Consider the following 22552-nt stretch of genomic DNA (forward strand, 5'->3'; position numbering starts at 1 on the left):
AAAAAAGGGGAAAAAGGGGAAAAAGGGGAAAAAAGGGGAAAAAGGGGGAAAAGGGGAAAAAAGGGGAAAAAGGGGGAAAAAGGGGGAAAAAGGGGAAAAAGGGGAAAAAGGGGAAAAAGGGGAAAAAGGGGAAAAAGGGGAAAAAGGGGAAAAAAAGGGAAAAGGGAAAAAAGGGAAAAGGGAAAAGGGAAAGGGAAAAGATCAGCTATTAGGGAGCCATCAACCCATATCTCTCAGGAAGCAGGCTTCCTGGAAGGAAATCAGACTTTAGCAAAAGACACTAGGTACCAAATAGAGCTGATCTGATGCCAGCCTCTCTTTCCTAGGGTCACAGAGTGATCTTTCCTTGGCACCTATAGTCTCATCTGCTTCCTTTTAGCCCGATCTACACTGGTGATGGCTCCACTGGTCGCTGCTGTATCCAGTCCACGTGCCCGGCTCTTTGCTTGTTTCCTTAGGCTGGGCACTCAGCAGGCTGGACCCCTCCAATTGCACACAGGAGCCTGCTGCACAGCCAAGAACCACTATGAGGTGCTGGTACTCGGTGGGGGAAGTGGGGGGATCACCATGGCCACTCGCATGAAGAGGAGAGTTGGAGCGGAGAATGTGGCCGTTGTTGAACCCAGCGATGTAAGTGTCCCTTGGCTTGCGTGAGAGCATGTATGTGTTAGGCTGTGTGGGCACAAGGTTTTTATGTCTTGTGTTTAATGCTTTTCATGGGCATAAAAAAGAGGAGGTGGCAAGGATCTGGGAGGAGTTTGGGGAAAGAGTATGATGAAAATATATTGCATGAAAATTTCTTTAAAAATAATAATTTAAAAAAGTACTGGGGGAGAATGGAGTGGTCCCAGAGCTTTAAGCTTTTTGTGTCTTGTATTTATAGCTCATTAGGGATGCACACAAGTTACTACAGCATAAGTAGCTTAAAACAACAAACACATATTCCCTCTCAGTTTTTTGAGGCTACCAGTCCCAAACTACTGAAAGAGTCAAGCTCCTACTGAAGGTTGGTTGTAAAAGAGTGAAGGGTTTGCTCCGCCTCCCTCCTAGGCTCTAGTAAAGATTGCTCTGAGCAATCCTTGTCAACCCAGGTTAGAAACATCATCCGCATTCATGGTCCTTGTCTTTGAATGGCACCCTCTAGGTGTCTCTGTGTTGTGGAAATTTTCACCTTAGGTGGGGGGGACTGTGGTTAGGAAAAGTGTGCCCCATCTCTATGAAGTCCCAGCAATAGACTGAAGTTTGACTGCAGAAACCAGTGAGTTTAATACGGTTACTAACAGATCACTGGGGAGGGACTTTGAGGAGAAGCATAGGCAATCCTGAAGCAGCTTGACTGGAAGGTCTGCATGGATGAGGATTCCCTGTGTATTACAGAGCTCTCTCTAGTCCTTACACATCTGTGTACTCTAACCCCTCCCCGAGATCCCCATGGCCATGTGGAGTTAGGGCAGAGTCTTGTACAGCTATTTGGGTGGAGTGGCAGATGCTGTATCATAGCTGACCTACAGTGGGTCTCCAACTGGTGCTTTTCTCGCATGTGCATTGCTCTTCTGGGAACAGATCAATTATTTCTTTCCTTCAGATTGTCACCAGGCCTGACCCTGCTTAGTTTTCAAGACTAGACAAGATCAGGCACCTTTGGGGTGGTATGGCTGTAGGCTGGGCAATCTTCTCTGTCCTGTCCTACAAGGAAGCCCCCATGGGACCTTTCTTGCAGGAACTGGTTATGTTAAGGCTGTGGGTCCCTGCTATGGTTGCCTGATGGCTGGAGATGTTTGTAGACCAAAGAAATTGTTGTTTTGATTTCATTTTCTGTTCAAGATGGACTCAGACTTGATGAGCTCTCATAGCTAGAGGCCTCTGCCCTCCTCTTTCAGGATCACAGCCATTATTGACCTTAGGAAGATTACAGACTATTTTTGTGTCTTCTTTACTACCCTCTGAGTTCTAGGCTGCTCTGGCTAGCCAACCTAGCCAAATGCCAGAAACTTTTTGGCAATATGGGGAGTTTTGATTTCTTGGTCCACCCAGTGAGTGAATTCTCACAAGCCATTAAATTTAACTACCCTTTGTTCTGAGCCCAGAACAATTAATCACAATTAACGTAGACTGGGGCAGTGATCAGGATGTAAAGTGAATAAATAAATAAATTAATGAAAAAATGACTACCTGAAGCAAGATCACTGTAGAAGAAGATCATGAGAATTTGTGTTTTGTCCTATTGGCTTTGGGTGTAGAACTTCTGAGAAAGAAAGGACAGATGGACCAAAAGCATCTGCAGTCCTTTGTGGGATCATAGTTTGAAGATAATGAAGTTTTGATAACCCCTAGAAATGCCAGTGAGCTTCCAGACTTTCCATAATCTTCACATTCTTTCAAGGAACCACATGTTGCTTTTAGATTTAATTTTCCTCACTATCTATACACATAAATTATACACATAAGTATATACTCTATCTATATTGCATATATGTAACAATACATTTTGTTTTGTTGATCTTGGAATTATTCTTGGTTGGTGACAATCTCCTAGAATTAATGCAGTAGAAGGCACAAGAGTGGGGGATTAACCATCTGCTGACTTTTCCATGCAGTGCTCTAAGGGTCAGGAGGGAGTGATTAGAGTCTAGTTGGAAGAACTTCAACTAAGATGCTTTGGATAAGGCTCAAATATAAACAACTTCTAATATTTTGTTTCTCAGAGGCATTTCTACCAGCCAATCTGGACACTAGTGGGTGCTGGTGCCAAAGAGTTGTCCTTATCGGACCGTTCTACAATGAGTGTTATTCCATCCGGTGTGCAGTGGATTCAAGATAGAGTGGCGGAGCTGAACCCAGACAAGAACTGTATCCGCACAGAAAAGGGCAAGGAGGTAACTGTCGGGGCTGCTGGCCTTTCTTGTTGTCTGGGGGCGGCATAGCCATTTCCAAGCTGCACACCTCTGGGATGGAAGATGGCACAGATGCCCGTGTTTGTGTTTACAGCTCTGTGTTAAAAGCTGCATGATATGACAGTGCATAGTATATGGAATAGGTAGGATTGAATGGTTTTGAACATTCACTGTGTGATACAGTGGGCCTCGTTGATTAGTACAGCGTCTTGAGACTGCATTTTTGTTGAACAAATGCTATTTCTATGTATTGAAATAGCAGCTGTGTTTTTCTGACATCTGGCTTTCCATAGGAGTTGAGTATTGGGAAATATCTACCCCAGTCACAGTCCAGGCATCCTTCCAGTTATGTAACTAAGGTTTGTCTCAGCACTTAAGGGGAAACGATGCTGTTGGAGGTGAGATTTAGACTGTGCTTGGCACTAGTTAGAGGTTACCTAGACCCATAGGATTGTCAATAGCTGTTTACACCATATGTGATGGATCTGTTGAAGTACAATGGTGAGACCACAGGCTCAGTATCAAGCTGCAGTTTCATGTTTTCTATCTGCTGCTGAGCCCAGAAATGCAGCTGCCAGTCAGTTCTTCAGGGAACTCATCCTTGCCACAGGCCCCTTCTAGAGCTCTCTCAGTGCAGAGCCCTTGACGCTTTATGGCAAAACATGTTGTACAGAAGCCATACCTTCCCTCATGTCACAGGTCACCCCTGGAGGATGAAGGTTCCATTTTCTTCTTGCAGTTCTAGAACTAGCGAGGACCTCAGCTATGCTTGTTGAATCTACACTTTCACTTCCTTGTGAAAAATAGACTTTTATCCAAGTAAACAGATAATAAAATCCATCCTGATCTGTACTCTGTGCCATCCAGAGAGTCGATAGGTTGACTGTCTTGGTTCTGTAGGGAAGCCAACCACTAACGGGCACAGAAAGTGATAGAAGGCATGGGATCTGTGGTGATGTCCTAAAGGGAAAACACAGGCACACTATAATGGAAAGAGTCTTTGCTCTACACATAACCTTGGTGGTTTTACCAAAGTGTAATATCGATTATTTGTAAGGACTGGGCATTGACAAGCTTATGGGAGAGAGGTCATTAAGAAAGAATAAAGCCCAGTTAGAAAGAACACAACCACAACAAAAACAACAACCAAACCAAACCAAACCAAACCAAACCAAAACACCCCCCCAAAACAAAACAAAACAAAACAAAACAAAACAAAACAAACCAAAACAAAACAAAGGCTCAAGCCTTTTGAACAAACTTCCAAGTCTGCTGACCCAAACTCCAAGGAAAAGCAAAGCTTGTAGACATGACTTTTGAGCAATTCCAGAGAACAACAGAGACCTTGCCAAAAGGCCTAATATGGACAAGTATTCTCATTGCATACACGAGGTGGAGGTGGGGACAGGGAGAGGGATTCTGACACTAAGAACCTAGTAAATCAGCAGCTAAACCCTTGCAAAACTCCAGGCACACAAAGTAATAACTGTCACATAGTAATTTAGAAATAGAAGGGTGACAACAAAAGGTTCAAAGATGGCAGACAAACCCGCCCTCAGCCAGCGACTAAGCTATACTGGCTCATACTGAACACACAGACCATATTTCCCTGTTTAAATGTTCTTTAGAAAACAGTAACAATACTTCCTGAGCTTTCACCTGTGCAAAACACCACTCTAAGTGCTTTACAGGTTTCTGCTCATTGAGTGCTCAAAGCAGCTCACCAAGGTAGATACCGTTTCCATTTCACAAATTAAGAAACTGAGACATGGCTTTCCTACAAGAGTTTACTACACATTTCTATGTCCTAGATGCTAGTCTGAAGACTGAACTTACAATGAGAGAGTTTATCTCCTCCAAGAACCCAGTCTGATGGGAAAGATAAGGGTTTCAGATAATAACACAGGAAATTACTAATCCACGGCATGGAAAGAACCAATCAGTTTGTTGGGTCAAGGAAGGCTTGTTTAAAGGAGTTCTTTCTTAGTTAAAGGGTGAGTAGGCATTAGTTAGTGTTAGAGGTAGGAGCTACATGCAAACACCTTGGGGGAGGAAGCAGAGGCATTGGAGGAAACAAGCCAGTGTGGCTAGAATAGGAGGAGTAAGAAGGAAAACCCTTAAGTTCAGAGAAGAAATAAGGCTTGTGGTCGAGAACACAGGCTCCTGAGGTAGGGGAGTCAGAGACACAGTCTAGGTCATAGCAGTGCCCACAAATCTACTTCTCATCTGGCGTCTGTGACACTATACTAAGAATAGAAGACTTTGGTAGATTGAATCATGTTTGCTAAAGAACACTGATTAATTTATGCAGTCTGAAGAAGGCTCTCTAGGGACATGCTACAAAATTAAAACTTGAACTTAAAGGCTCCCATCTGTGGTGAAAATTGCTAAGTGGGTGACAAGAATCATAAATCCAAAAGACTCAGACAGAGTGGGAGGATCAATTAAAACCAACAAGATATCTCCTGAGAGACGTTATGTACTGATTTCTGATGCCATCAGCCTGTGCAGTGCTGTGCTCAGTAAAGTCCTAGAAGAACCCTACCAGATTCACCTACTTCTTCCCTAACTTCAAAACAACACTCTACAATTACTCCAAGTTTCTGAGCCTTAGAAGTCATAAATGATGCATGGTCAGAACACCTACTGGGCTCTTATTCTTCAGAGATGTTAAAAATGTATAATCCTTAAGATAATGAACCCTATTACAGAGACGCTGAGAAATCCCTGAATCTCCAGAGGCCCACTCAATGAGGCAGGCTTGGTTGTGCCAGGGAACTGTGTGCATTATCAGGGAGAGGCCTGCTAACCTATGAGCAAAAGACTTCCAGGTAAACAACCCATGGTGCTCAGTCTTATGGACGAAAATTAATAGTGTGCAATTTAACCTGGTCTCCTGGAGATCGAGGAAATGAAGGAAGTTCTGAGCTATCAGCAGAGGAATAACAATATATAAGCCTTTAGTTTCTTAGAAAAACATATGCACATGTATTTACTTATATGGACTTGTATATATGCCTTTCTGCTTTTGGTAAGATGAAGAACAGCTTTACACTCGTCCAGGACAGGGAAGCTTGACTTAGCAGGGGGTCATGTAGGAAGGACAAAGAGTAGTGAATTGACCTTGAACTCAACATGAATCAGCACTGTGCTGATGTCACTGAAAAAAGCAAACACAGTGCCTGACCGTGGGAAAGAACAGTCCTGCTGTTTCTAGGCCATTCTATTGTGTCCTCATGCCTTCTTCCTGGGTATTTTGTTCATAATAGCATTAATAACCCAAATGGCCTTCCAGCTAGGGCATAATCCCAGACTCCTGACACTCCCTATGCCCTTCAGTGGCTGGTTTCCCTATAGAACCAAGAATGTCAAGCTGCTGACTCTGTGGACAGCGTATACAGATCTGGATGGTTCTTTTTTCCCCCGTTAACCTTGACAAACTTTTCTAAAAAATGCAACTAAAATTATTCCTTCATATATTTGTTCATGCAACCAGCATTGCTGAGTTCCTCTCTAGGTTCTAGAACTATAAGGAAAAGAAATAATCTTTATCCTCCAGGCGTGTTCTGTGAAATAAGGGAGGGCACGGCCTCTGTACAACATGCTCACTGCCAAAAAGCATCATGGGCTGTGTGCTAAGAGATCTCTGGCAAAAGTAAGAGGCACAGGGAAGCCTGGACACACTGGAGTCATGTCTCCTTTATGGCAAAGTGGGTCCTCTTCAACAAGGATAGAGTGGAACATTCTTAGGCCTTGAAGCCTACTCTGTTCAACTGGGGTTTGCTTAGCTTGCTGTCTGTCCTTTTTAGCTTAATCGAAGATCACGGAGATTCCCATCCATATCTCCTTGCTGGGCTCCTGGGTCTTATATAATTACTTTCTTTGTCTAGAGTTTTAAAGAAATGTTCTTATACTTTCTTCTTATACTTTCTCCCACTATAGCTTCCCCTTGATCCTAAACATGTATGCTCATTAACATATTTATGGATATCATTGTCTTCAGCATGAACAATCACAATCCCTATCTGAATCATTAAACATAAACGACTGCATAACATACTTTCCAGTGACCTTTGAAAGAAGATTCCCAATTGTGATATTGGTTCAGTTTGATTAGATTCATAAAATTATGATATATCATAAAAACAATTATATTCTAAAGATGATTGCCTATCTTTTGAGATTAGGAAATTGTTCTTAGTAGGCCCCAAGGCCTAAGATTTTTGAAACAGTGAGATGTGAGACAACAGAAAGAGAAGAAGGGTAGTTAACTGTGGGGTGTATCTACCCTTGCCCACCCTGCTCACCCTGCCCACCACCAACCAATCTACCTGGAAACACTTGCATTGACAAATGGAGGCAATGTGCTGATTTTTGAGTATTGGTCTAACACTATATATTTGTTTATTTGTGTTTTAGATCTCCTACAGATATCTTATCATCGCTCTTGGAATCCAGCTGGACTATGAAAAGGTACAGTCTTTAGTTGTTGTTTGTTGTACCCTCCAATTTATGCTAAGACAAAGCTAAGATACAATATTCTTTCCTTACATTCATTAGCAACTGGGAAATGATAGAGAAATGGTTCTAAGATACTCACCCACCTCCCAAGTCTAGCTTATTTCTCAGAGTCTTTTCTTTATGATTCGAAAAAAGTCTTCTCTAAGATTCTGCCAATGATAACAATGTGTTTTAGCTTTAAAGTTTAAGTACAGTTCAGTATGTCTGTGCCCTAATCATGTTTCTTGCAGAAACGAGCTCTTTCTGTACTTACAGGAAGCCAGCCTTGTTATGTAGGGCTGAGCTGGACACATAAAAGAATTGGCTTTCCTTTGCAAATCAGATCTACCTTGTGAATTCTTAAGCAGACTGTAACAGGAGAACATAGCTATTAATTCATCAGACTCTGGAAGCATGTTTAGGTTTTATTGTGTAGAGACTTGAGTGTCTTGGGTAGGAAGTGACTAACATGGTATAAATGATACCTAGAAGTTTCTTAGATGTGTTTTCAGCAGGCAAAGGATCTACAAGTTCCCTGAGAACTGCGAGAATCAAGGTGATTTTCTGAAAACACTTTAGAGCAACTCATTTGTTTTCGTGATTCCCAGGAGCACTTTGGGGACTGTAGGCAAATAGTCACAGCACACAAAGCCTGGTGCTGACACAGGCTGCAGATCTGTGATCCCAGCTTGTAGAGGTGGCTCATGGAAGAAGGTCTTTCGGGTGTGTTTATATATGAAGAATTATGACACGCCTTGGGTGTGGGGAAGGTAGTGGAGGTGTGTTGGGATATGTTATATGAAGGTTCTCTAGAGGCTTCTCTGCCTTATAAGGAGGGAGGAAAAAGTTAGGATTGAGAGTTTTGTAGTGCCCTCTTGTAGTGAGCTAAGAAACAAGTCTTTTTTTTTTTTAACAAATATTGAAATAGCAGAAATATTACATTTTGGATACTTGATGCATATAGGAAACAGACTCTGTTATACAGTGTATATAAGTATACATAATTCTAATATAGAGCTACTTTATCTTCACGCTCAGTTTTTAAAGGCAGCCATTACTATGGAATCATCACTAGATATTAGCAATGAGTTCTAGTTATATCTGTGCTACTACTCATGTGCGTTCTTGTTCTGGACTGCTCCAAATTTACCCTTTAGCAACTGTACATCTATCTACTCCCTAGTCAGCATTTATAAATCGTGTATAAAATGATGTATGTAGTTGTAAGTGACCTCTAAGTTTCTTGCATTCCTCTGGCTGTATTTAAGTCTAAAAAAATAAAGAGTATGAAAGTATGCATAAATATATTAATGAGAAAAAAAGATGCAGAGGATTGATCCTTTACAGCTTCTGGTGAGGAAGGTCTTTTTCCTCCATCTCATAGAAGAAAAAACTGAGGCTGAGAGAATATAACTTAACTGTGGCTAGTGCACTACTGGGTACCCATTGGTTGAAAATTCTAGAAAATTTCCTAAGAGAGTGTAAAGCAAAAAAGAAGGCAGTTATCTGCAGATACAAGATCCCTGTGGAGCCCTAGGCAGGAATGTAATGACTTTTGTCAGGCTGGCTCTCCACTCTGTCTGTTGGATGTATGGTGTTCTCATGCTTGACGCAGGCCATCTGTCCCTGTTCTTTCTCATGCCAGCTTCACTGAGTGTCTTCAGCATGGTGTGCTTCTCACTGCCCTGTCTTGAAGGACAGACAGGATAGTCCTCAGCCCTCGTAGCACACAGTCTATCTCTGTACTCTCAAAGGGCAATTAATTTATTCTCTTCCCTGATGCTCATGTGTCTTCTCTCTGCTTCCATCTCTTTGCCCCTGAAAGCATCACTAGTTGATGTGGGAGCATAAAACACACCTCACCACCACACAGAACTTCCAGGAAGGGGTCTGGCTGCCAGGTTACAGCACCCTTTCTCTTAACAGTGGCTTTTAAGTACAAGGTAACTTACTCAGTTACAACACTGTTAAGTAGGAAAGGTGGGGCAGAACCCAGGACTTAAATATTCCAAAGTACATGCCCTCATTGCCTACTTTACTATCTCACCAAGAGTTTGATCTACACAACCCAAGAGGGTAGTTTCAGTCTTCTGTTATTGACATCATGGACAAACAGCTCTTGGTCGTTCCTGCCTCTCCTCAGAAAGGCAAGTGGTTCTCCTGAAGGGAGTTCTGGCAGGCATCCTGTCCTCATTGTGGAGGTGGGAAGAGCTGTAGCCCAATTGCAGCTTCTTGCCCAGGGAGGTGGTGGTGGTGGGGGGGTGGGTTCTTCAGGGTTGAGCCCATTCTGCAACTTGACAGGTGACTTCAGGGGCCACTTCTGTGGTCTGGTGGTCTGAGCCTCTCATTTGTCTGTCTGTTCTGTGTGTGAGTACAGGGGGAGCTGATGCTACTATCATGTCTGAATGGCTGTAAAAATGGAAAAGAACAAGGGCTCTAAAAAGCATTGGCATAGTTTTGTTTTTCTAAATATGTAAATTTGCTTTAATTTCTGATAAATGGTAAATTTATATGTATACCAAAAAAGAAATGTATTTACTTCTTTTTAATTTTGTGAATTTGCATGTATCATAATGGTTTTCATAAGGAGATCTTCATGTGTTTTTGATATCCTGACCTATATAAGTAGGTTCCTTCCTTCCCTTAAATATTTCTTCCTTAGGTTTTCATGTCTGGTAGACTACATTATTTCCCTTTCCTTCCTTTCCCTCTCTTATGGCCTCTTCCTTTCCTTTTATAGTTAATTTTCTACTTCCTTGATGTATATGTGCGAGCGCGCGCACACACACGGGCGCGTGCACACACACACACACAAGTTTAAGTCTATAATAGGCGTATAAGAAAAATATGTTATTTGCTCTTCTGAGATTGATGTATTTTGCTTACTACAATGATCTACATTATATTAATTTTCTATAAATGTCATGATTTAATTCTTCATGGCTGAGTAAAATTTTATTATCTACCTGTCTCATACTTTTTTATCTGTCTTTTTAAAAAACAAATTTCCTTGTGTTTGGTTGCAGATTAAAGGGCTACCTGAAGGCTTTGCTTATCCCAAAATAGGGTCCAATTACTCAGTGAAGACAGTGGAGAAGACATGGAAGGCCCTGCAGGACTTCAAGGAAGGCAATGCCCTGTTCACCTTCCCGAACACTCCGGTGAAGTGTGCTGGTGCCCCCCAAAAGATCATGTACCTGTCGGAAGCCTACTTCAGGAAGGTGCGGCTCCTCTTCAGGACAGATTTGACAAGGGCAGGTGCCACCAATCGAGCACCTGCTGCAAGTCCACTTTGATCTCTGACATGTGACCTTTCTGTTTCTCAAAGTTTTGTTCCATTTGAACACAGTTACATAGCTGGATGTGGAGACCACTCACCATGCACATTCTCTCTCACGAAGTTCTCACAAGTTAGAAGAGGTTTTTCTACAGACTTAAAAAATATGGTGACAATAACACTGTACATATAAATGAAATATTCCATTTAAAACTGTGTAAAAGCCCATTGGCAAACTATGTTAGTAATTGTCTAAATACTTTAATATTTGTAGTTAGGCAATTAATTGTAAATTACACACACATATGTATATTACATATATAAATTACACATCCGCATATGTATATGTGCATGTATATGTATATACATGTATATATATACATGTATATAGTGACTGTCAATTGCTTTCACTCAGGCTCAAGGTTATGAGTATTTTCTGGCTCTTGATACATGTATTTGCAAATAGGCAAAATGCAAATTTTAAAGGTAAAAAATGTTCATATGGAATTTCAGAGCTTCTGTAATGAGGTTTTGTTTTTGTAATGAGGGTCGGGGGAGGTTTGCCCAAACACATGTGTGAGAGCAGATGGTTGCCTGTGGCACATACCTGGAGTCAGGTAGTGGGGGCTGTTTCTGCCCTCCCTACGCTTTGTGGGTCTTGTGAGGTGTTGTCGAGTTAAGAGATAGCTCCAGTGACTGCTTCTGATGATGAGTAAGTTCCTTCCAGATCATAGGGGTTGGTACAAGCTTTTGAGGTTCTAACAGCTCTACTTGTGAGAAAATCTCTACAGAAGGTTTTAATTCTGGTCTGGATGAAAAAAAGAAATGAGAAACAAAATGATGGCTGGAGTAATTGTCTGGCTTTCCTCTTTGCTTTTTCTTAGACTGGAAAGCGACCCAAGGCTAATATCATCTTCAACACAGCTCTTGGAACAATATTTGGAGTTAAGAAATACGCAGATGCCTTGCAGGAGATCATTCGGGAGAGGAACGTCTCCGTCAACTATAAGCACAACCTTATTGAGGTCCGAGCTGACAAACAGGAGGCAGTTTTTGAGATCCTGGACAAGCCTGGGGAGACTCACGTGATTCAAGTGAGTGGCAGGTTCAGCTGGCTGCCTGGAGCTTTATCTGCTGCTCTGAGCAGCAGCTTCAGGAGACAGGAGGGCACCTCCCCCTGGACCATCATTGCTACTTGCTGGAGAAGGCTGCTGCTGATAGAGCAGGAAAGAGAACTGAAGAGGGCAAGATGGGAGAGACTGTGTCAGCAGGGAGCGCGGAGGGCTGATCTGAGGTGCTATGTGATGTTTTTTTTTTGTCTTATTCTTTAAGTCCTCTTTAACTCCTCCCTGACACTCAAACTACTTCACTTCATTTTATTGCCTGGAGAGTTTAGGGAGTGCTTCTTCAAATGCCCTGTGAATGTCTAAACCTTTGGCGTGTGAGACACAGCCCTGCTTGTGAACTGGAAGGGAGCTGTGGGCTGCTCACGACAAACAGGAGTGTTTGTTTTTCATTCGTGGATGAAGCTGTCTTTGCACATCTTTTAACTGTGCAAACACCCAACTCTTAACTTCCTTCTTAAGGGACTTAGCAGAGCCACCACACCGCCTTCCTTGGAAAGATTTCAGCCTGTGCTGTGGGCTCTGGGTCTTGGGCATCTGTAGTGGGAACACTACATTTATGGAAGAATTATGGAGATAAGCACAAGATGCAATGGTGTTGGAGAATATTTGTTCATACCATTTTGGTAGGAACTATCAGCAGTCAGAACGCATGGCCGGCTCACATTGTATTCTGTATTTAATGACGATGAGTTCCATAAAAAGGAATTTTGAATGAACCGAAGATTAGTCTTCTAAACATCAAAAAATTAAATAATAACCCTTTCAGCTTAAGCTCTTTCTAAAACTCATTGCATCCATTTTTTGTTCTTAAACAGAATATATTAAATATCATTAAAATGTTACTGATGGCTCAGGGGGATACTTTAAAAGTCTTTTATTTGAAAATATCCTCAAACTTAGAGAAGTTATAAAAACAAAAATAGCAGAAATAAAATCGTGCATGTTTTTAGCTAGATTCATGTACAGAATCGTACAGTAGTTACTTTAGCTTTACTATTTGATTTCCCCTCAATCTTGATTTCTGTTAATTTCCCTAGATACAGGTGATAATTACCATGTATTATTCTTCTTATCTCTAGATAATTTTTCTAGATAAACTTCCTAAGATAAGAGTACTTTCTTATGTAAGCACAATAGTTAGATTGCTAGTTACTATGTGCCTACTAAATTTGGCACATATATGATATTTTTATCTACTATATGTATGCAATTTTGTTGACCGACCCAATAGCTCTACAACACTCTTCCATGTCTAGTACAGTTAGTCTGGTGTTTTTTTAACCTCCTTCAATCTGGGGCTTTTCCACAACTTTCCTTTTTCTTCTATGACTATGACATTTTGGAACAACTAGTCTTCCTATCTGCACTTTCTCAGAAATGGAATCTTCCTCATTTCTGGTGATGAGTTTTCCTTATGAGCATTTCATAAGTAACCAGTAGACCAAGGAGTTCATTATAAGCATACAGGAGGTCTGTTCTGGTCTCTAGTCCAGATAAGGGTTAGTTTCTGCACTGAATTACTATCCTTTCTCCTTATATTTTGAGAGGCATCTTTCCAGTTAAGCATAGACTCTATCCTTTAAAGTATCACCCAGACTTAGTACCCACTGAAGGTACTTATCTGATTTGCTTTCAGTGTGATGATTACAAAATGATTTTTTTTTGACTCTAGAATTTCATCTACACTTAGCAGGAAGCACTTGGCATTTTATCAGCACGTTCCTTTTCTTTTGTGATTATCAACTAATTACTGGTATGAGCTCATGGCGGCTCATCTCCTCTAATATCTTGTCACTCATTAATGCTCTTAGAGTTATTTTTATTGTCCCAAATTTGATCAGAAGCTTCAAACTGGTTTCGGAGTCCTTGTGACACAGCTCTTTTTTCTTTTCCGTAGCACTTCCATGATGCCCCATCTGGTTCTGTCTTCCCCAGATCAGGGTCCTCACGGTGAACAGTTCTCATACAGCTGTGGCCAAAGAGCCCAGTGGAGTTTTCATATGGACACCGGTTATCATTTTACACAACTTGTTAATGTTGGTTTTTGCTCTCCCACTTTCCAGCCTGTCACAGTTGTGAGGTTTGGAAGGTCCTTCCTCCTCTAGATTTTTAAACTTGCTGCTCCTGATTTTTTTCCTGGAAAACAAGTGAGCCAAAATTGTGAATTTTATGCAAAGTAGAAGTGAATGGGCTGTGAGGGGCTGACTGTCCAAAGCAGACTTCTCTGAGAAAGTGTGAGCTTGAGCAAAGGCACTTAATTTTGCAGTGTTTTAAAAATGTGGTTTCTGGCTGAGCTCTGGGGAGTCGAGGCTACAGGTAGGGACCTGGATGAATGAGAGGATATTTCCTTTGCCAAGTTTGTAAAGGAGGAAGGTATTTTGTGTCACCTTTGAGTGATAAGATTTCAGCTTAGATATTTCAATTAAGCTCTTAGACTACGAATACCAAAAAGCCCACTGAAGACTTGCAAGTAACTGCTATCAGGGCTAGAATCGCCCAGGGAGCTTTGGAAATGTGCTGATTTCTGGGTATCCGTAACATACATTTTGATTAATTGGCTTGGAGTGTGGACTGAGGAACACTGAATTTCAAAAATTACCCTAATGACTCTCATGTTCAATTGAGACTGGGAACAGCCATTATATACCCTAAAGCCCAGTGGTTTTGTATACTTTATTATAACTGGTCCAGGCTTCTTCATGCTCATTAACAAACAGACCTGCTGTCAGGGATTCACACCCTCAAAAGGCCCCTTAAAGAATATGATGTTCAAGAGCACTAAGCATTTGCAAACTTTTCCTGAGGTTAAATAACCTCAAAGCTAAGAGTTTGAATAAATGCAATCCAGCTTTTTGATTTCCGGCCTCTCAGTGATTGCTGAGTCCCACAGGACACTAGAGGCTGTTGACATCTCCTTTATAGAGAGATTTACACAAGGTTGAGATGGCCTTAGCATATAAGCATTTTCACCCTAGTGAAACATGAACAATTGAGTAAATGTGTCTTGAAGTAGACCTGACAAGACATTGAAGTTGCTACATGGGATTGTAAAATAAAATGAATAAAAGGCTCTACCTACAAAAACAGGAAGAAAATTACACAACTCAAACCTTGAGTGAATGGATGAGGCCTCAGCAGGGAGCATCTGGGACAGCCATACACCGAATGCTAGACAAGATCCCTCTTTACTTCTCCAGGATGTTAGAGAATTTTATCCCTCAGTTTGTCCTCTCATAATGGTAACTTGGAACGTTTCTTTTTGTATTTTTAGAGTTGAGTCCTTTGGAGGGGTGATGTTTTAACATCATCTTTACCAGTTTCAAGGCTCTAAACATCTCTTTACAGAATACAACTGAAGAACCAAACCCAGTCAACACTAAGTTGACAGTTGAGGGTCAAAGAGTTATAAACAGTATTTGCCACTCCTTGATCTTTTGCAAGAATGGTAGCATCAATGGCGTATTTCAGATCATTAGTGAATTATACATCAGAATACTGGGTTCCTCACCTCTCCTACTGAAGGTATTTGGGCTCAGTATAGTCAGATCATAGCAACCCGTGAGGACAGATGTTTAGTTTCTCATTATCCTCCACCATAGCCCCTAAGGTCTTGGAGAACGTATGGATTGATACATTCACTAATTCATAATTCTCCCTGCGGCCATTATGAGACTCAAAATGAGGAAGACAGAAGAGAGGCTTGTGGGCTGCAGATACACTGAAAAGATGCAAATGTGGATGCTCTTGTTTTGTGTAGTATGAAATGCTTCATGTCACACCACCTATGAGTTCACCAGATGTCCTCAAGAAGAGTCCTGTGGCTGACTCTGCTGGCTGGGTGGACGTGGATAAAGAGACTCTGCAGCATAAGAAGTACCCAAACGTGTTTGGAATTGGGGACTGCACCAACCTCCCAACTTCAAAGACTGCTGCTGCAGTAGGTAGGTTACCAGCTCTGATTCTCCTCAAAGTTCCAGAAAAACCAGAAAAAAAGAAGTTTATCATAGACTTTCATAATTCAATGATTTTAATACTATTCTATTTATGATGAATAAAATCTTTTGTGATCTAAAAATGACTTTGGCTTCCCCAAGACAGGCAGAATCAAGTCCTCAATGAACCTGGAGTTTTATGGAGAAGAAAATAGCTTTTAAAGGCTTTACCAAAATACCAATAGAGTGTCTCCTTACCTGTCACAGAGACTGTTTTCAGTGCAATAAAGGGGCTGACCTCTCCCAGCTCTCTAAGTAGTAAGTTTTGTGATTGCCATGCTTATATCTCTGGTACACTTGGTCCTTGATATCAGGCAGCTTGGCTATTTTTCTTCTGCCTAAAACACTGTGGAGCTAGGGAGGCATTTGTTTCTCTAGAAAACACATGCAAGTCAATGAAAGCTTGCAGACCAGAAAATTGTTCTGTATAGACAAGCACAGTGGAGCATACCCTGATTGGTGGTACATGATTAAGGCCTCAGCCTGGAAAACTAAATTCTTTACCTAGATGTTCTGCACTAGCAGTGATGGGGAGAATTGCCTTTTAGATTCTGTCCTCTACAGACAGGAGCTGTCTCCTGTGGATGTCATAAAACATGGACCTTTCTGCTGATGGCCAGATAGCATTTTATATGAATTTGGATACCTTTTTAATGAGATCTACCAAATGTCTTTTTCATTATTAATGATATTTATCTCCTGTCTCTTTAATTTCAAAAATCTCAACTGATGAAAAATTTGAAAAAAATACTTATTTGATTTACTACTCTTTATACTTTTACATGTTTTTAATGAGTCATTTGAAAGTAGTTGAGGCATCATGAGACATCTTTGCCTTAAGTAACTTAACATGCCTCTTCTAGAAAGTACACATTCCTCCATATTTACAGAACCCTTATTATGACCTAGAAACTTAACGCCGTGTAGTAAAACTGTTTCACATGCAGTCCAACTCATATTTTCTAAAATCATTCTTGTAGCTGTGAGATTAGTTTGCTTTGTATTTGGCAATCCTGGGGTTCATTACTTGGTTAAGGTGGGTTATGCCTGCTGCATTTATGTAATTACATTTATTTATTTATTTGTTTATGGGCATGAGCTCATGGAGGTTAGAGGACAGCTGGGAGTTGGTTCTTTCAGTCCATCCTGTGGGTCCCGGGAATTAAATTTAATTCCTCATTCTTGGGGGCAAGCACCTTTGCCTGCTTAGCCTGTTTTCTCTTGGTAACTAATGGATAGCATGTGAGACAGTACCTTTAATTTATATCCAAATTAGATGAATTTCTGTGGTAGAAAGACCTAATATGGGATGTCAGATTGCCTGGCTTTTAGCTTATGCCAGACAAAGAAATATTAATCCAATGCTTCAGATACAGTTTTAAGTATGACTGAACAAAACTTATCAAGTGAAGCCTTCCTTCCGGCTCTGCCGTCTGGCCGGTGTCTACATTCCTCAGCCATGTAAACAGCGTCTCCACTGTTCTCACATTTGCCTTTTTACAAACCATGTCTTATTACATGATTGCTTCAAAACTTACTAGAAGGTCTTACTTGTTTTTGAGTTGTTTTCTCCCACTTTCTTCCACAGCACTGCAGTGAATGCTCCATTGTGTCACTTCACATGGATATTTGCTTGTGCTGCTAGTGTCTAAGTAATAGTGACTCCAGCATTCCCCAAGCATTTCTCACTAGCCTCCCTACCCCAAGCTCTCTGAATCTCCCATGCAGTACCTGCACATATCCATCCCTCCTTGGCTCTGCTTGCCTCCCAGCCTCTGTCCAGATCACTGTGAGCAAGGCCATGTCTTAACATTCTGAATAATGCTTCCCGTGGCTTAGACCTCTTTCCTTGCTTCTCTGTCAAGAGACTCTTGGGCAAAACAGGATATTGTAATAGAGAGAAGGAACCCAGTTAGGGTGTGGCCACACCCACATACTCTTCCTACCTTGCTGTTGGGTGTGACTGCTTCCAGGTCCAGTTTCTCTGCAGTGGCATCTAGAGACAGCTTTTCTCCTTTGACATTGAGGTTGGCACCCTGCACCAGGGGCCTCCTCATATATTCTCAGTGCAGTTTCCAAACTCTCTATGTTCTCTGTGATATCTAATTCCCCAAAGCGGGGCAGGATCTTTGGAGATATTACTTTGTCATCAGTGAGGACAGCCATTCAGTCATTTTATTCAATTCTCCTGTTCACTTCTAGAGCCAATGAAATCATCATTTTTATTTGAGTGCCAGTAAACTATAGTTTCCAGGCAAAATAAGTCTGTGGACTGTTCTTGAACAACTGGTTGAGAACAGCATCTGCAGGGGAACCTTTGTTCAGTTCAGTGGTGGTTCCCCACGGGTTTGCTCAATCCCCAAAATATTCCATTGTTCTACTAATGACAATGAGTTACCCACATCATAAATATTCCTTGAATTGTACCAATAAGGCTTTTGTGGAATGTTTTTTTCTCTACTCTTGCCATACACACACACACACACACACACACACACACACACACACACACAAATATAACTATAAAGACCCTGTCTATCTATCTATCTATCTATCTATCTATCTATCTATCTATCTATCTATCTATCTATCTGGTTTGGCCTCAGTCAGACAATACTATAGAAAGAAAAGCCCAGTAATTTGCCTTAGTGGGTATGACAGGGGGTATTAATCTAGGCTGTCTATGAGTGGGGATACAAGGTGCCATACATCATGGCACCCAGACTAAACCAGGAGTGGGAGGAATGGGATTTGGGTAGGGCCACCCTTATCATCCTGTGGGAGAGTAGGAGAGAGCTGGGTTCTTAATTTCAAAGTAAGAGCAACAGCTATGTGGTCTTTGATGAGTTGAGGACTCCTTCTGATAGAACTTCCAGTAAAAGGAAAAGTCATGATCTACTCACAATCTAGAGGAGTGTGGATGGAATCACCATTATCTTGTTTATATTCATGTTATATGCAAATGAGTTTTCTTGGAAAACCTGATGCTCAAACTTTCTATTCTCTTTTAGCTGCCCAGTCCGGAATCCTTGATAAAACAATTTCTCTGATTATGAAGAATCAAACACCCACAAAAAAGGTTTGTATACCTATAGGAGTTATTGCCTAGTTTATCACCTCCCCTTCTATATGAAGATACTATTCCTCCATAATTCTGGTACTTTCTTATAGCTTATACTGTATGCAGAATTTAATTTGTCTGTAGTATTATTATATAATTTTCATTTTTCATAGTCCCAAAAATTCAGAAACTAGGACATGGACACATACACACACACACACCCCAATTTCAGTCACTCAGCAAATAATAAATTATGAAATTCCATGACAGAAAGTACTTTTTTGTTTCTTCTCACAATGTCAGTATGATGGCTATACCTCTTGCCCACTGGTGACCGGCTACAACCGTGTGATTCTTGCTGAGTTTGACTACACAGCTCAGCCCCTGGAAACCTTCCCCTTCGATCAGAGCAAAGAGCGAATTTCTATGTACCTCATGAAGGCTGACATGATGCCGTTCCTGTATTGGAATATGATGCTGAGGTGGGTGTCTCATCTGGTGCCTGTGCAGAGGGCACCAACTTGTTTGGGGGTGGGCTGCTTCAGAGGGTCCTTCTAGCTTCCACTCAAAGCAGGACTTGCTAATGAGACCTGCTCTACTGCACCATTTCTTAAGAATTAATGGTAGCCCTTGAAGAACTCCTGAGCCTCAGCCATACTTGTGAGAGGGCTGTCTTAGGTAAGGGGAAGGTTTGCAATATCTCCATCTTGTGGTGGGGTGCTGACTCTTCTCTTTATTCTTGGGAGGAACCAAGTCTTCTGTTTTCCATTCTCCATTTCTTTATTTTTTTTTGTTCCCAGATGAATTAGATAAATAATAATAATAGTAACAATAATACTATGATAAAAATTCTTTTACATGCCAAATACTTTCTCATCTGCTACCTTCCTTTGGTTTTGCTATGTTTGAGAAGAATTAAAAGTAATTAAGAGAACAGAGATAGACTCAAGCTCTGACCTAATTTTGAATAATGTTTCTATCATTTAGTAGCTGAGCAAGTTGATTAGACTATGTTTAGTTTATTATTCAAAAATTGAAAATAACATTAAGGAGATAATACAGAGGTATTATCAGGTATTCAATAAGTAGACTACCACACATTAATAACTCGTTTATGTTTAAAAAATGTAGTTTGACTTTTCCAGACACATATGAGATTGGTAAGTTAGGATATCCACACCAGTGATCCTTAATCCAGGATGATATGGGGGACATTTGGCAATATTTGGAGACATTTTTGGCTGTTATCACTGGAAGGATGCTGTTGATATCTAGTGAGCAGAGGTGTGGGATACTGCAATGCACAGGGCATCCCCATGATAAGGAACTGCTGGGTCCTAACTGTCAGTAAGGTTGAGAGACTCTACCCTCCTTTGATGTCCTGAGAAGGCAGCAGCTTTGTGGGTGTATGCTGAGTTTAGTCAGCATGCTGGGCTCACACAGCCAGTTCAGTGTCAAAGCTAGGATTCATCGTAGGTTGTTCCAGTCATGAGATCCTTTCCACCTCAGTAGAAATGTCTTGCCTTATGTGCTGATAGGCATCTCTAGTGACTTCTTATAACATGATGTCACCTCATCTCCTTTGTCCCCGTGGTCTCTCTGTGTTATTCTTACAGAGGCTACTGGGGAGGCCCAGCCTTCTTGCGAAAGCTATTTCATCTGAGCATGAATTAAAGATGACTCAGAACTTGCTCTTCTTGGATGGCTTCTGGACTAAAATCGCAGTTACTGATTGACATGACAGATTCGAAGGACTCAGAATTTCACCCTTTAAGGAGTTTCTTACTGGACATGGTGACCTTTTTAGACCTCTGAATAGCTATCATGTGGACAACCCAGAATGAGTCTTTGGAAACATCCAAATCCAACAATAAAACTCTATTTTATAACTAAAACTTTGTCATTGATTTACTTATTTGAGGAAATATCTTGACTAGCAGTGAGTGATGGAAAGTTGTAGCACTTGGGAGAAGAAGCTGGTGTTGGGGTGATAGCTTTCTTGTTGTCTACTGATGTGTTCAACTTACAGCTGGCACTACTTTCTAGAGACCGAGTCACTGAACAGAACAGTCCAATGACATTACATCAAAGACTGTGTTGCAGACCTACAGATGGCTGCTTAGAACTCCTGCTGCAGCATGGAGATTCTAGAGTCCAGTTGCCTCCCCTTGGGTTCCTTGACACTGAGCTGAGCCTGTGCTTTTCCAGACAGTGACAAGCACTATGGGTTACTAATCTCTTCCAGTTCCAGGTCCTCTGATGGGCAGTTTTGACTGAACCTAAGATTTTACTTTTCTCTATATTCCATCAGGGATCCCACTCTTGTCATAGTCTGAAGTTCTGCCCTACCTACTACACCTTCAGTCTCCTCTATCCTACAGGGCATTTTCTCTACTAAATTTCTTGTTAACCTAACTGTATCATGGCACCTGAGTTTCCCAGAGAACTTACACAAACACAGTGATGTTGGATCTGAAGAATTCCAGTGGCTAAGGGGAGTATTGTCTCAAGTCATCCCCAGTTTGGCCAATAAAGTGCTGAGTGAGTCTGGACTGGAAACAGCTCTAGTTTGTTTGAAGCTCAATAGTAGTGCCAAAATAATTTACTCCCAGTTAGTTGATTGCAGAAGTTCAGTTTCAGGCAGTCTAGAAATTTAAAGGCATTCATATTTCATATTCATAAATGACTTTGATTTTGTAACATTTTAGAATTCAAACCCTTTAATGTGTTACCAAGTCTCTCTGGGTTCCTGGAATTCTCCTTATGACTCTAGAAACCCCATTCAGACATATATTCGTTCAACAACTATTTACCAGACACCCACTAACTGCTATTTTCAGCCTGGGGGATGCAGTAAGGAACTAGAATAGGGACTCTGTTCCTGGCCTTGTTTTTTTTTTTTTTTTTTTTTTTTTTGTGGTCCTTGTGTAGCTTCTTTCCTGGGGTGCCAGGGAGCTTGCTGAGTGGGACATGACTTGATTTGGGAGGACACTTTCCTTTCAGTTCTGGGAGAGAGTTGAGTACCACCCCAGCAGGAGGGACCATGCTGAGGGAAGTGGAAGACTTCAGTTGGCCATGCATCAGAGACTTATTTGCTTACCACCTGTTCCTGCCCAGGTATCAGTGCAGTCCTTTTGGTTTCTAGGATGCCCCTGTTTGGACACTAGCCTGTGACTACTCCCTCATCCTGCTCCCAGGATGACAAAGCCATGCTACACATGGTGCTCATACTGGGCTGGCCACTCACCTTCAGGTGGTACACACAGAACAATTAACTGAAGTCAGAGGAGCCCCATGCCCTCCTGGAGTTCCTGCAGCCTGCCTCTGCACTCCTACAGGATTGTGAGTTCATTCTATGTGATCTATCTCTACAGGCTCCAGGAAGACCTGGGAATTATCCAGAAGGAATTGGCTCCCTGGGCGTGGAAAGAAATGCTAGAAAGAATTGGGCAGCTGAGCCTCTTGGTGGAGGAAATTTGAAATCCTTTGCAGACTTAACACAGCCTGCTGGGTCTGCTTATATTAGTGCATTCTGAATAAAACCTCCAGGCAGACAACTGCTTCAGAGACCGTGTATAGGAACGTGACTTATTGCCATTGCCTTGGGAGCAGTGAACCTACTGGTCTGACATTGGTCTCCAGATCTCAGTTTCTCCAGCTGGAGAAGATAACAAGTATACTCAATTCTAGAAACATTTAGC

The 22552-nt window shown here is 41.5% G+C and overlaps 1 protein-coding gene across 2 annotated transcripts in view; it reads left to right on the forward strand.

Moving 5' to 3' along the window:
• The window catches only part of Sqor (sulfide quinone oxidoreductase), a 41583-nt gene extending 20837 nt beyond the window's left edge, over positions 1–20746 (forward strand). For both annotated transcript variants that reach the window (XM_028784966.1, XM_028784967.1), the window contains exons 2-10: positions 380–630; positions 2706–2876; positions 7314–7367; positions 10421–10615; positions 11556–11765; positions 15556–15739; positions 18802–18869; positions 19155–19333; positions 20468–20746. In XM_028784966.1, coding sequence (XP_028640799.1) covers positions 397–630; positions 2706–2876; positions 7314–7367; positions 10421–10615; positions 11556–11765; positions 15556–15739; positions 18802–18869; positions 19155–19333; positions 20468–20525 — 1353 coding nt within the window. In that variant the 5' untranslated portion in view covers positions 380–396 and the 3' untranslated portion in view covers positions 20526–20746. The remainder of the gene's footprint in view (positions 1–379; positions 631–2705; positions 2877–7313; positions 7368–10420; positions 10616–11555; positions 11766–15555; positions 15740–18801; positions 18870–19154; positions 19334–20467) is intronic.
• Positions 20747–22552: the final 1806 nt, after the last annotated feature.

The sequence above is a fragment of the Grammomys surdaster genome, unplaced genomic scaffold, assembly GCF_004785775.1.
Source record: "Grammomys surdaster isolate TR1022 unplaced genomic scaffold, NIH_TR_1.0 124988, whole genome shotgun sequence".
Classification (NCBI taxonomy): Eukaryota; Metazoa; Chordata; class Mammalia; order Rodentia; family Muridae; genus Grammomys; species Grammomys surdaster.